We start from the raw sequence: 13,243 nt of genomic DNA, 5'->3' as shown, positions 1-13,243 counted from the left end.
GGGTTGTCATAGTTACCCACTTATGACATCAAGGACAAGTCTTGGGGAAGAAGGAGGAGCTGCAGATCGTGATTGGCTGTCCCTAGGCTTCTGTTTTGAAAACTAACCTAGGTCCAAGTCAAGATGAGGGCCGAGGCTCTGAAGCTTTCCCACCTGCCAGGAATGCAGGTGCCACCAACACCAGCAGGAAAAGGTGTGGTGTCTGGGAGGGGTGGGAAGGCACAGGGTGGGGCTGGGAGGAAGGAGACATCCAGCCCTGGTTACACACCTTGTGCTAAAAACTAAGTAGTGTCCCCTGCAATGGTTTCCCTGAATTTGTGACCACAGCTGTGGGGGGAGGTGAAAGATGACCTTAATGATAATTTGATCCAATTTCTTCATTTTGCAGATGAGGTAACTGAAGTCCTGAGCAACAGTCAAGTTGCTCTAGAACAAGTTAGTGGTAGAGCTAGGCTCAGGATGTGAGTTTCCTGAATTCCCAGGACTACAGTTGCTTTTTGGAGAGGTCGGGGTCGGGGAAGAACTGCCATTTTCATGACAGTGGGGGAAGACAAAGCAGGTCTTTTGCTGGTAGTGGGACCTCAGTGAAAGTTGAGCTGCTGACATTGTGAGGCTCATAGTGTGCTGGCAGCTGCTCCTGGAAGGGCTGCAAAGGAGCTGGATTCATCTCCACACTCGCACAGGGTGTAGCACCTAGTGGGTGCTCAACACATTTGCTGATGAAGAGAGAACACTTATCTATTGCTCACTGTATAGTGCTGGGCGCTTTCCTGAAATGTCACATTTAATCTTTCAAACAACCCTAGGAGTTAGGTGCTATTATTACCCCCATTTTTTTTCCAGCAAACGGGCTCAGAGAGGTTAAGTCATTTCCCAAGGCCATAATGCCATTGCTTCCTTGCATAGAGCCCAAGCTTTAAGCACGATGCCGACTCTCACCGAAGTTTGGAAGAAATGTGCCCCAGAATCGGGCTTCTCAAACTCGAACCTTCGAAGGGATCCCGGGGCGTGGGGGAGGGAGGACGGGAGGGGGGTCCTTTAAAATGCACATTCTCACTCAGCAGGTCTGAGTTTGGGCGGACAGAGATTCTGCACTTCTGACCAGCTCCTGGGTGATGTCAAGGCTGCTGGTCCGCAGCAGGCAGGCAGAGCTCACAAACGGAATCCGGGTGTCCCTGTAAATCCTGAAAGAATTGAGCGACACTTGGATACCTGGACACGTGGACTCCAGTTAGGAGGAACATTTATTGCGCCCTGCATTTAGGCCAGTAGTTACTGCAAGTCCATGACTTCGCTGGGGGTGGGAAGAGGACTCCCGAAACTCCAGCGTGGCGGCATCTCGGCCCCGGGAAACAAGCCCAATGGTCTTCCCCGGGCGTCCCCCCACCGGCGCCCGGCGGCGCGCGTACTTGCCGGGAGCGGAAGGCGCCTGGCCGCCCGCGCATCGCCGCTACGAGCGCCCCGCGGGCCCGCCTCCGGGGCGGGACGGGGCGGGACGGGGCGGGCCCCAGCTTCGGAGCCCCCGCCCAGCTGACCCGGCCGCTCTCCCCTCGCTCGCGGCTGCCCCGGCGTGCAGGGCCCGGCCGCCGCCATGTCGGGCCCGTTCGAGCTCTCGGTGCAGGATCTCAACGACTTGCTCTCGGACGGCAGCGGCTGCTACAGCCTCCCAAGCCAGCCCTGCAACGAGGTCACCCCCAGGATCTACGTGGGCAACGCGTGAGTCGCCGCTCCTCGGGCCCAGCCCTGAGGGCCCCTCCCCGGGGCGCCCCGCCCACTCGGGTGCTGGGGTGGGGGCGTCGGCGGGCGGGGGTTGGGGGAGCCGGGGCGGGGTCGCCCCTCCGGAAGCCACCGCGGGGGCTGGGCGGGGGCTGGGCGGGGGCTGGAGTCACCGCCCATCCCTGCGCGTGGGGCGAAGCGGCTGGATCCCGCCCCCGCCCAGCGCTGTCCTTCCCTTCTGGCGGGTGCCTGGAGTCCCGGGGGCCACGCGGCCAGCCCGGCGTCCGGCCCAAGGCCGCCACCTTCTAGGAGCTCGGCCTCGGGCGGGGTCAGGGCTACCAGGTTCACTTAACAGGTGGCCCTCCGTCGCCCTGCCGGACTTCGGCCCGCTCGTCATGTGACAGCTGCCTGGTTCTGCAGTGAGGTCACCTCGGAATGTCTGCCTTCGCTGCCATGGCAACGGGCTGACGTCACATTTCGGGCGTGGAACTTTCCCGGCCGGGCGGACCCAGATAGGGGAATTGAAATATCCCAAACTAGGGGTCCAGTGACCAGGGCCTGGGTTTTCTCGCTCCTCCTCTTGCCTTCCAGATAGGGTTTGATTTACCAGGGATTCTAGAACAAGCCAGTGATAAACCCACTAAGGACCTGAGCCATCACTTAGAAAAGGCTGCTGACCTTCTCACCACTGGGAAGTGCATTTATTATTTATCACTTAGGAGTTCTTACCAAATTGATTTTCTCATTTTCTTGTAGTCAAACTATTAGTAAGAATTTCTCAGCAGGAGAGAACCAGTGTTAACCATCCTGAGAGGTGCTGAAATACCAGCCAAAAGTGAAAAATTAGATTACCATGCCTGTACAGCCTTGGGAGGGTGCAGACTGGATTTTCATGAGACCCTGAACACCCAGTTACCAATGCCCTAAGCTCCATGGGCCCAGAGACCACATGTCTAACCCTGTTCTCTCCTTTTGCACAGGAAGAAATGGTGGCCCAGAGTGGTTGAGGGATTTTCAGGGTAGGGTCGATGTCTTATTCATGTCTGTATCCCAGGTCCTGGACTAGGGCCTGATGCTTACTCTGGCAAGGACTGCCACAAAAGTGGGGGTCATCAGGGAGCTGGGAGGGGTCTGGAAGGCAGGTCCCAGCCCTATGGGGGCTGGTCTCGTTCATTCCATCATTCATTCACCATATTAGCATCACTGTATGTCAAGCACTGAACAGTGTTCATTCACAGTAGTGACAGTAACGAAGATGGTAAAGTTGTCGAATGTTGACTTAGTATGAGAGAAGGGAGATGAATGGTAGTGACCCTTCAAAGTTAGTTAATTTGGTGTTTTTTAAAATGAGCCACTGCTTTACAATTTTGTGCAGTGTCATGATAGCTAAAACAGGATCCCAGAGTCCTCAGTAATTGCTGAGGCTAAGCCCCTCTCCAGCCACCCAAGCAGCAAGTGGCCTTAGCACTCCCTGAAACCCTGCTCTCTTGGGCACTTTGTCATCGTCACTTCCCAAGTGGGAACCAAGGTTGTGAACATCTGGTGATAGGCAGGGTGACAAGTGCTGATGGCCACTGTGAAAACATATCTCTTGACCTCAGGCACATCTGACCTTGATGTATCAGGGGTGGTGGGGAAGTTTGTGCTCAGCATGGAGGATTGACTGAGTACCTGGATGCCCCCCCCCCACCCCAGAACCGGGAATGCCTTAAAATCAGGGCTCCTGATGAGGGCTCCCTGGGCAGAGAGGAGCCTGGATGAGCCATGTTGCTAAGTCTTGGGATTTGCCGTTGATGTGAGCATGAGAGGCAGAGTGATGGGGAAGACAGAGCAGGGCTGCATCAGGAGAAAGAAGGTCTCCTCCCAGCCCTGCCTTGAAACAGCCCATGTGAACACAAGCATATCATTCTGCCATCCTGTTGGGCCAGAGTTTAAGCTCTGTCCTTCCTTCCTCACAGGGCTGCTATGACAGGCAAACGAGATCATGCAGGAGAAGGCGTTTTGTAAAGTATAAACTGCTGTTTGAATTGGGATGTTGTTGTGAGATGAAATAAAGGAGCCCTTTGACTATTCAGATGAATGTTTTGTAACCCCCACAGTTCTGTTAGGGCCACTTCCTCCCCAAGTGCTTACTCACCCAAGAGAGCTTCAGAGACATGGCTGGTGGACTGTGGTAGGAAGGATCCCTCTGGGGGATGGGAAGGGGCTGCTGCGCTTTTTAATCCAAGGAAGAAGGCTGCCTGGGATGTGCTGATTTCATTCTCCACTGACTCACCACCTATTTATTCAGCACCTACTGTGTGCCAGGTACCATAGCACGTGCTGGGCATACAGACATTAAGCAGACATGGTCCCTCCCTCACGGTGCTCACAACCTAGACATCTAAACAGATAAGCACACTCAGGCATTAAAATAGTGGAATAGTGGCACTGACTACAGTATCAGATTCTGTCCATAAAATAGTTCATTTCATCCTCGTAACACCCCAAGAAGTAGGTACTATCGTCCCCATTTTACAGACAGGGAAACTGAGACACTGAAGAGTTCAGTGACTTGTTGAAGGTTGCTTGGCTGGTAAGTTGAAGGTTGCAGGGCTGGATTCAGACCCAGGCAGTCTGGCTCCAGAGCCCATTTTTAACCACTAGGCTATACCAGCACCACAGTACAGGGAGCACGATGCCAAATGAAATGGAGGGGAGAACAGGAGATACTGCCAAGTGTGGTGAAAAATGAGAGGGTGCATGTCTGCGAAGAAGAGCATTCCAGGCAGAGGGAGCAGCACGGATGTGAAAGTGCCCAGTCTATTTGGGGCAGCCACTGGTAATTAAATCTGGCTGGAGTGAGGGCAGAAGCTCGTAAGACGGGGCTGGAGAGGCCAGCAGGGGCCAGAGCGTGGAGGGTTCCTTTCAGAGCCAAGAGGCTTAGGATCTTCTCCATCTCCCTCCCACAAGGGTGGCTGGTCAGTTGATCCTCCCCTGATGCTGTCTCCTGTCCAGGTCTGTGGCTCAAGACATCCCCAAGCTGCAGAAACTGGGCATCACCCACGTCCTGAACGCGGCTGAAGGCAGGTCCTTCATGCACGTGAACACCAATGCCAATTTCTACAAGGACTCCGGCATCACCTACCTGGGCATCAAGGCCAACGACACACAAGAGTTCAACCTCAGCGCCTACTTTGAAAAGGCGGCGGACTTCATCGACCAGGCCCTGGCTCAGAAGAATGGTAAGGAACCTGCCGTCCCGGAAACTATGGGAGGCAGCTGAGACTGGATTTCTTCTAGAAAATCGGCCCGTGACAAGCAACCTCTTGGAAAACCTGTTGTTTCCTGTCTTTTATGTCGAATGACTGAGAGCTTTAGGTTTCTCTCTCTCTGCTTATCCGGCTGCCCACCAGGTGGCCCCACATTAACACAAGATGTACAGACCTTTCACACAGTGGCGGCCCCGGGGTCCTTGTGTTTGGTTTAACTTTGGCTAAGGATTGATTGCCAGCCCATTCCCCCATTCCGATAGCTGCAATAATGAAGCTTGATTATTTTCCATGATAAGAAATCCTGAGGCGAAGGAGCTCTCCTGGGCTGGGTGACGCATGTGGCAGCTCTCTGGTGGCTTTGGGACTTGGTGCTTTCCTGCTGTCTCTTCCTACAGTGATGGAGACTCCCCTGATGGTCCCAAGAGGACTGTGGCAGGTCTGGTTACCACCTCCCAATAGGACAAAGTGCAGCAAAAGATGAGGCAGCCAGCCCTTCCTCCTCTTTTCCTCTCTTTTCTTAAGAGCAAGTAATACATTCTCTCGAGTCCCTCTGATGGAGTCCCCCTCACGTCTCACTGGCTTGTGTTGGGTCCCATGAAGACCTGGCAAGGGGAGTGGGGCAGCCGCTATTGGCTTGGGCCGGAAGTCAGCAAACTTTGCCCCAGTTTTTAACTTCCGACAGCTCCCAAATATAAGGTAAGACTGGAGCAGGACTGCTGAGATGCCAGCCCTGGAAGCAGGGCATTCCAGAAAGAAATCTTAGAAGGCCAGAGGGCAGACATCAGCTTAGCAGGCGGGGCCACCTGCCCTTTCTGCTTTTAGCTTGTTTGTCTCAGCAGCTGCCCTTACCTTCCTGCTACTTCCTCCAGCCTCTTCCTTGCTCCCCTTCCCACACCTTCCCAGGGAAAATCACCCCCACAGAGGTGTGATCGGCCCCATCCCCCTGTTTCAAGCCTGTCTCTGCTGCCCTGATGCTGCTGGTCCCAGCAGCCTCCCCACTGGAATGAGTTCCAGTGACCAGAGTTTACTAGAGGCTGGTTTTCACATGTTTGGAGCCCCGGAGAGAAGTTTCATCACCCAGAGAATCTGTAGACTTCATGTCAGGCCCTTCATGGTCCTCCCTAGCCTCGTATGTGTCACCCCCTGCACTCCAGCTATACTGAGCTCCCGTGTAGACGAGAATGAGGTGCCCAGTTAGGGGGATGGCTTTTGCTCTTCCTGTGTATTGACTGATCATCCTTTCAGAGAACCTAGAGCTCTCTGATGGTTTCCTCTTTCCAGGCAACTAGGAACATCCTGTGAAAATGTGTGACCTCCTGCCTTAGTCCACATGGGTTGGGTCATTAGTCGGGAAGGCTCTCTCTGCCTCTCCCCACCCTGTCCTCTGGCAAACTCTACCTCGTGCCTGATCACTGGGCATTGTGGCCTCTCTTCCTTTCAGCCCACCCTCAGGCTGGGTCCACTGTGTCCCCTTGTCTGTCTCCCCAGCCCCTTATGTAGATCGGGCATGTAGCAGGTACACTGGAAACCATTACTAAACCAGTGACAAAAATGAATTCCATGCGTTCTCATGCCCAGTATAAATGCTTCTAAGATTGATTGGCCAAGTGAGTCAACAGAAACTCCCTGGCCTCCAACACTGTGCAGGGCTCAGGGGAGCCAGGGACCCATCACTTCAGAGAGCTTGTGGGGAGTAGCCGGGGTGCTCAGAGAAGGCAGCAGTCACTTTCAGCCAGGAAAATCAAGGGAGGCTTCTTGGAGGAGGTGGCATTTGCGTGGGGCCTGGAAGGATGGGTTATGAACCCTCCCCTTCCACACTGGCTCTGTGAGCCCTGGGCATACTGAATCGGTTCTAGGTGGTGAGGCAGCTGCTCTGCAGAGGGTCCCATTGCCTGAGAGGGGGCAGGGAAAGCCCTACTCTGGAGACTTTGGGTCCACTGGCCAGAGAGTGAATGGGCAGGAAAGTGGAGGACTCCCTGCCCCGTTCCTGCTTTGGGAAGCATTGGGGAAATAGGGCCAGTTGTGGGGGATAGGGTGATAGGAACAGAAGAGACTCTGTCTGACTCTGGGCCAGCAGACTCCCTTCAAAACAATGCCCGTGTGGAGGTGTCGATGGGTAATCCTTCACTCGGCTGGTCAGCAAATATTATTGAGCACCTAGTGTATGCTAGAGATTGCAGGGCATCCAAAATCAATGCGCCACAGTCCTTGCCCTTCAGGAACTCAGCTCTGGCAGCAGAGGGTAATCTTTTCGTGGCCAACAGTCCCACAGGGCTGGTCTGCTGTAGGAGAGGAGATGTACCGGGACCACCAGAGGACTCGTGGTGTCGGCTAATATTTATTCATTGAGTGTCGGCCAGGCACTAGCCTAAGGGCTTTACATGTCACTTCCTTTAATCTTCCAACCATCTTGTGCAATGGGTACTATTAGTACAAATGAGGAAACTGAGACACAGTGGGTTTAGGTGAGTCATAGAAAAACAAAAAACAGAACCAATAGAATATATGTACTATTTATTTTAAGGAGTTGGCTCACACGGTTATAGTGGCTGGTAAACCTGCAATCCGTAGGGCAGACTGGCAGGCTGGAAACTCAGGTAAGACTTCTGTGCTACAGTGCAGAGGCAGAATTCCTTCTTCTCCAGGAAACCTCAGCTTTTGCTCTTAAGATCCTTAAATGATTGGATGTGGCCCACCCACATTATCAAGTGTAATCTCCTTTGTTTAAAGTCAACTGATAGTAGGTGTTAATTACATCTGCAAAATACCTTCTAGACTAGTGTATGACCAAGCAGCCTGGCATCATAGAGAAGCGAGGCCGATACATTTAACTATCACAACCAGCAAGCTAAACTTTAAACCCAGATTCACACGGCTTCAGAGATTTGGGTTCTATATCCCTATGCTGACAAAGGAAACCCTTGAGCTTGGCTTTTCAGGGATGAGTAGGAGTTTGCCAAGTAGCCAAGAGGGAGAGGATGTTCCAGGTAGAGGGAACAGTATGTGCAAAGGCACAGAGGTAAGAAAAAGCCTGGAAAGGTGTCGAGGCTATGGACGGTTGGCCTGGTAAGCCACACCCTGGAGACTAGACTACCCGCGAATGGTGACAGGTCAGCGTGATATTTTAGAAGTTGTGGCTGCCGGGGCCTCTCCGCCCCAACAGCTGGGGACTTCATTGATGACGCCTCTGGCCTTTCCTCAACATCCCTTCCTTCCTTCCCCAGATGCTGGGGAATGCAGCAGGGAGCAAAACAGGTGGGCATCCCTGCCCTCATGGAGCTTATGTGGCAAGGGAAGATGACAGTAAACAAATGACAAAGATGTCTGGCTCACCAGGGGGTGAGGGTAGCTAAAGCAGGGAGGAGGGGTGAGGGGTAAAGGGAGAGGGCTTGTGGCTTTAGAAAGTGGGGAGGAAAGGGCTTCCTGGGATGATGACCTTAGAGCCAACACCTAGGAAAAGAGGGGCTGGTTGGAGTGCAGGGGGCAGGGAGAGGACGGGAGGACAGGTTTAGTAGAGCCTTGTGGGCCATTTGGGGGATCACGAGAAGGTGCTTTTGTTTGTGTGTTTGTCGTGATTTTTTTTTGTCCTTGTGTTTGTTTTTGACATGCACGTTCCTTTTATTTTTTAAACGGCTGTGCTGAGGCATAATTGACATTCAGGAAACTACACATAGTAGTTTGATAAGTTTTGACATAGGTATACATCCGTGAAACCGTCACCATAACCCAGAGAGTGAGCTTATCCATCACCCAGCAAATTCTCCTCATGTCCCTTCATGGCCTGTCCCTTCTGCCCCTCTCCCCTCAGTTCCTAAGCAACCACTGATCTGCTTTCTGTCACCGGACATTAGTGTACATTTTGGAGACTTTGATATAAATGGAGTTACGCAGTATGTACAATTTTGGTCTGGCCTCTTTCACTCCGTGTAATAATTTTGTTTCTTCTGTGTTGTCACATGTATCAGGAATGCCCTTTTAACACTGCGTAGCATCCCATAGGGATGGATTTACTGAGGTTGGTTTATCCATTTACCTGTTGATGGATATTTGGGTGGTTTTCTGATTCTGCTTTTGATCAGAAGATAAACTGTATATAGAGAAGTGCTTGTATCACAGTGTGTGGATCAGCGCACTGCACACGCCTGTGTCCCAGCCCCCAGATCAAGAAATGAAGCATGACCAGCACCCCAGAAACCCCCCGACACGTTCCCTCCCAGTCTGAAGTTCCCCAGCCCCTTTACTGCTATCCAGACTTCTAACAGCTTGGATCCCTTTGGCTGGCTCTCCTACTCTGCGGGCTCACATACATCCTGTTTGTGTGTTGCATCCATGTCGTAGCTGGGAAATTGTAGATTGTTCATGCTATTTATCTATTCTGCCATTAGGGCTATTATGAATATCATGCCTGTGACCATCCTGGTGTGTGTCTTTTAGCAAGTGTGGGTGTGCAGTCCCGCAGGGCATGGGTCTGGGATGGAATTGCTGGGTCCCGGGGGAGGCATGTGTTCAGCTTGAGTCAATCCCGCCCCACAGTTTTCCGAAGCAGTGTGCCAGTTTACACCCCCCTGCCAGCCACATGTCCAAATCCCAGCCGCTCCACATCCTTGCCAACGCTTTGGATCTTCTGTCTTTTTCATCTTAGCCGTTCTGGTGGGTACACAGTGGCCTGGCGTTGTCGTTTTCAGTTGCATTTCCTGGAAGAGCTTTGCCTGGAGTCGTGGTGTGATTGGATGGGCAGCTCACTGTGTCGCCCTATTTCTTGCAGGCCGAGTGCTGGTCCACTGCCGAGAGGGTTACAGCCGCTCACCAACGCTGGTCATCGCGTACCTCATGATGCGTCAGAAGATGGATGTCAAGTCTGCACTGAGCGTCGTGAGGCAGAACCGTGAGATCGGCCCCAACGATGGTTTCCTGGCCCAGCTCTGCCAGCTCAATGACAGACTAGTCAAGGAAGGGAAATTGAAACTCTAGGGCACCCCCACTGCCTCTTCTCTAGAGGACGGACAGGGGAGGCCCTGGTGGAGGTGTCCCAAGCTGCCATGTTTAGGAAACACAGTGTACCCTGCTCCCAGCATCACCAGGCACTTGCCCACAAGTCTGTCCCAACACATCCCTGGGCCACTTTCCCCCCGGGGAGCATAGAAAGAAGCTTGCCGAGGAGGGCATTCTTGTCCTATGTGTGACCTGTGCCTGCAGTTTGCAATGTCCTCACCCTGAGGTGGGGGGACACGGAGGGGGATGGCCTGGGACGGGTGTGCTTCTCCCAGATGACCCAGGGCAAGAGGTCTGAGATGCTCACAGGGGCCCGTCCTGCCCTCCTCCACCCGTCACTCCCCACCCCTCACCCCTGGGCCCTCTCCTGAGGGGGGGCCACAGCCCTGTAAAGGAACTATGCAAACGCGGGCCCCTCTCCCCCCACCGTGTGTGTCTCCCCATCTCCTCACAGCCGTCCACATCCTGCTTGTAGGCAGAGGCACATCCCGAGGGCTGAAGCTGGCTCAGGGTCAGTGATCAGGAGGTGGAAATTCCCAAGAAGAGACTGCATTTTAATGATTTCCTTAGGATTAAAGATACTGAAACAAAGGGGCCCTGGAGTGGGCAAACACATCCCCCAGGAGGACTTTCCTAAATCAATAGTTTTAAAAATGTGAATCCTTGGGAGGCTTGAGTTCAGAATCCACCTGTTTGGGCTATTCGGCTCTTGGTCACTTGGTCTGTTAGAAGAGCTATGCCTTGGACCGGGTTTTATTTTTCTTTTTTAGAAAACAGGGTGTTGAAGTCCAGCCTATTTAAAAACCCCACCATTTGGAGAATTACAAGGGTTTTGTCCTGAATTATAGTGTTGGCGAGCCCAAGCCACTCGTGCTCACTGCTTTTTGTCTTGGTTGCTATTCCGAGACCAGGAGGAGGAAGTTAGCCAATTATAGTGTGTGTGTGTGTGTGTGTGTGTGCGTGTGCGTGTGCGTGTGCGCGCGCGCGTGTGAGCAGCAGAGCCTGAGACTGGACGAGCAGGGAGATGAACAGGCCCAGGCTCACTCACTCACACGGGTGTGCACATGTGTCAGGATGTAGGAGTTTCGTTTTGAACACAGTCTTGTTAGGACGTGGCAGACTTGTCACCAGGGCAGGTGATGGCGAGGTGATCCTCACAGCCTTGCCCTGGGTGCCTGGCCCATAGGTGTCCCAGAAAAGTGTGTGGAGTTAAACCTTTTTTTTTGAACACCAAATATATGCAGGGCGTTGTTCTGGTGGGTGTAGCCAGCTCCCAGAAGCCTGAATTTGTGGTCGGATCCCTTGCAAGGATTTGCAGAGGAGTCTTACCTGAAATGAAATATCAGGGATTTTTGTTGAATATTTAAAATTCAGTTTTGAATTTCAATTCAGGTAGCGTTAACATGTCGAGGCAGGGAATGTGCCTTTTCCAGGGCTGCCCGGGAGCTGCTGGCTGGGATGGGGAGACGCAGGTGTGCCCCGGGGCTTCCCTCACAGGGGTGATGAGCTCTCTCCCGGCAAAAGTAGGGGCAGCGCCTCACAGCCTGGTTGTCGCCTTTTCTCTGTGACCACAGCAGCCCTGAACAAATTAGGATCTGTCTTCTTTTTCAGATACCAGGCTGCCCAGATAGACCCACTTAAGTGAAGTGGCCATCCTCCCAACTGGGTGCCTCCCAGTTCTCAGATAACTCTCCCACTTAATCTGACTTGATCCTCACAATAACCCTAGTCACTTGGTAGAGCTTATCCATGTACTGTTACATTTTTTAAAAAAAAAAGGAACCGAGGTTCAGAGTGATCAGGGGTGCGGTGCTCAGGGCCGCTCAGCTCTAAGGCAGAGCTGAGGCAAGATTTCAGGTTTGCTGTTCTCTGAAGCAGAATTCTTTCTCTTATTCTACACTCATCTTCAAGAAGTGATTCCCCGGGCGTGTCCAGGTGCGCTGCACGTGCCTTTGACCCAGCCCGTGTGCACAAAGGCCAGTCAGCTCTGCGGACAGAGGACAATTCAGGCTGTGGCGTCAAGAGCGGCTCTTTTCCGGGGAAAGGCAGTAAAAAGCGCGGGTCCCCAGTTGGGTTGGAATGTGGGGCTCTTCCAGGAGACCCGTAGCCTCCCTGAGTCAGAGCTCTCTGCTCCACTTCTGGAAGAAGCTCAGGAGCTGGGGCTGGGGCCCTGCCCACCTCCACGCCCAGGCGGTGGTCACCCCACAGGATAGCACAGCTCCTTAGGTTATTTTACCAGGACCTCTTGACAGCCTCTTTGTGGGGACATGAGGGAGAAAAGGCCACGGGGAGAATTACTGCCTTCACTCTGGGGCTACTTTTATGCTGATAACTTGGGATTTCTGGATAGTCCTTGGTCCTAGAATCTCCATGTTGACTTTACGAGATGTAGCTTCTAGTTCTTTGAGTAAAGCAAAATCAAATTGTGTAAGAGCCAACACGTGCCCAGCTGTGAGTGGAAAGCTGCCTCTGGACCGCCTTCTACCCCTGGGAAGTGATGGAATAGGAACTCAGGGTGCCCTTTCCCCCTCCTCTGACCCGATCCTTTTCTTTGACTAGCAGACCCCATCTAGGCCAGATTAGAGCACCAAACGGTTTTCTTCTCAGTTCTAAAGCAGTATGCCTTCCACAGGCTGGTCTGCTCCCCTGCCACTCTGAGTTAGCTGGAGAACAGAAGCCACCATTTGTCAAACAAGGGGACTCATCTTGAAGACCTCTAAGGCCCCTTTTGACTCTGACACTGTAGGGTTCTCTAAGAAGCCCCATTGACCTTGAATACCACTGGGAAATTATAGGGTGTGTAACAATGTGATAACCAGCAGGTGGCGCCGTGTTCCACCCATGGTTATGGATGCTTGGAAAAGGAATGTTGGTGCCTTTTGACCGGGTCACGAGTTAATGTTAAGATGCTAATGTTTTAATAAAATAAGCTCTGATCTTAAAATATGAAGATATTAGCTTTTCTCGCAGGAAATTTTCTGTCGTAAAACCGGCATCAAGAATCACTGAAGACCCAACAATGATGGTCCTTCCAAGTTAAGATTTTATCCTGATAGGAAAGAGAGGCCATCTCCGGTTGAGAGAGCAGCTTGGTTGGAAGCTTAACTTACCTCCTGTCAGCTTTTAGGGTAATTTGATTGTGCAAGTGTGAATTTTCTGAACAGAAAAGGGGAAGGTATTTAATTGATTTTTTTAAAAAGTAAGTTTCATGTCTGTTGTATCACAAATCAGTGTTAAAACACTAAAACTGTAACCAAATAAATGTCTTACATTAAGAGAAA

At 52.4% G+C, this 13,243-nt stretch overlaps 1 protein-coding gene across 1 annotated transcript; it reads left to right on the top strand.

The window, feature by feature from the left end:
- Nucleotides 1–1,532: 1,532 nt before the first annotated feature.
- DUSP3 (dual specificity phosphatase 3) lies at nt 1,533–13,243 on the top strand. Its single transcript, XM_031468683.2, has 3 exons — nt 1,533–1,716; nt 4,714–4,940; nt 9,736–13,243. Exons 1-3 carry the CDS (start codon nt 1,592–1,594, stop codon nt 9,939–9,941), a joined length of 558 nt encoding a protein of 185 aa, XP_031324543.2. The 5' UTR covers nt 1,533–1,591; the 3' UTR covers nt 9,942–13,243.

Source organism: Camelus dromedarius, chromosome 16 (genome assembly GCF_036321535.1).
Source record: "Camelus dromedarius isolate mCamDro1 chromosome 16, mCamDro1.pat, whole genome shotgun sequence".
NCBI lineage: Eukaryota > Metazoa > Chordata > Mammalia > Artiodactyla > Camelidae > Camelus > Camelus dromedarius.
Note: the sequence above shows the minus strand (reverse complement) of the source record. Positions and strands in the feature narration are given on the sequence as shown.

Coding starts and splice junctions, on each gene's coding strand:
- DUSP3 (XM_031468683.2), top strand. CDS start 1,592: ATGTCGGGCCCGTTCGAGCTCTCGGTGCAGGATCTCAACGACTTGCTC. Junction 1,717..4,713: donor AGGATCTACGTGGGCAACGC/GTGAGTCGCCGC, acceptor TCTCCTGTCCAG/GTCTGTGGCTCAAGACATCC. Junction 4,941..9,735: donor GGCCCTGGCTCAGAAGAATG/GTAAGGAACCTG, acceptor TATTTCTTGCAG/GCCGAGTGCTGGTCCACTGC.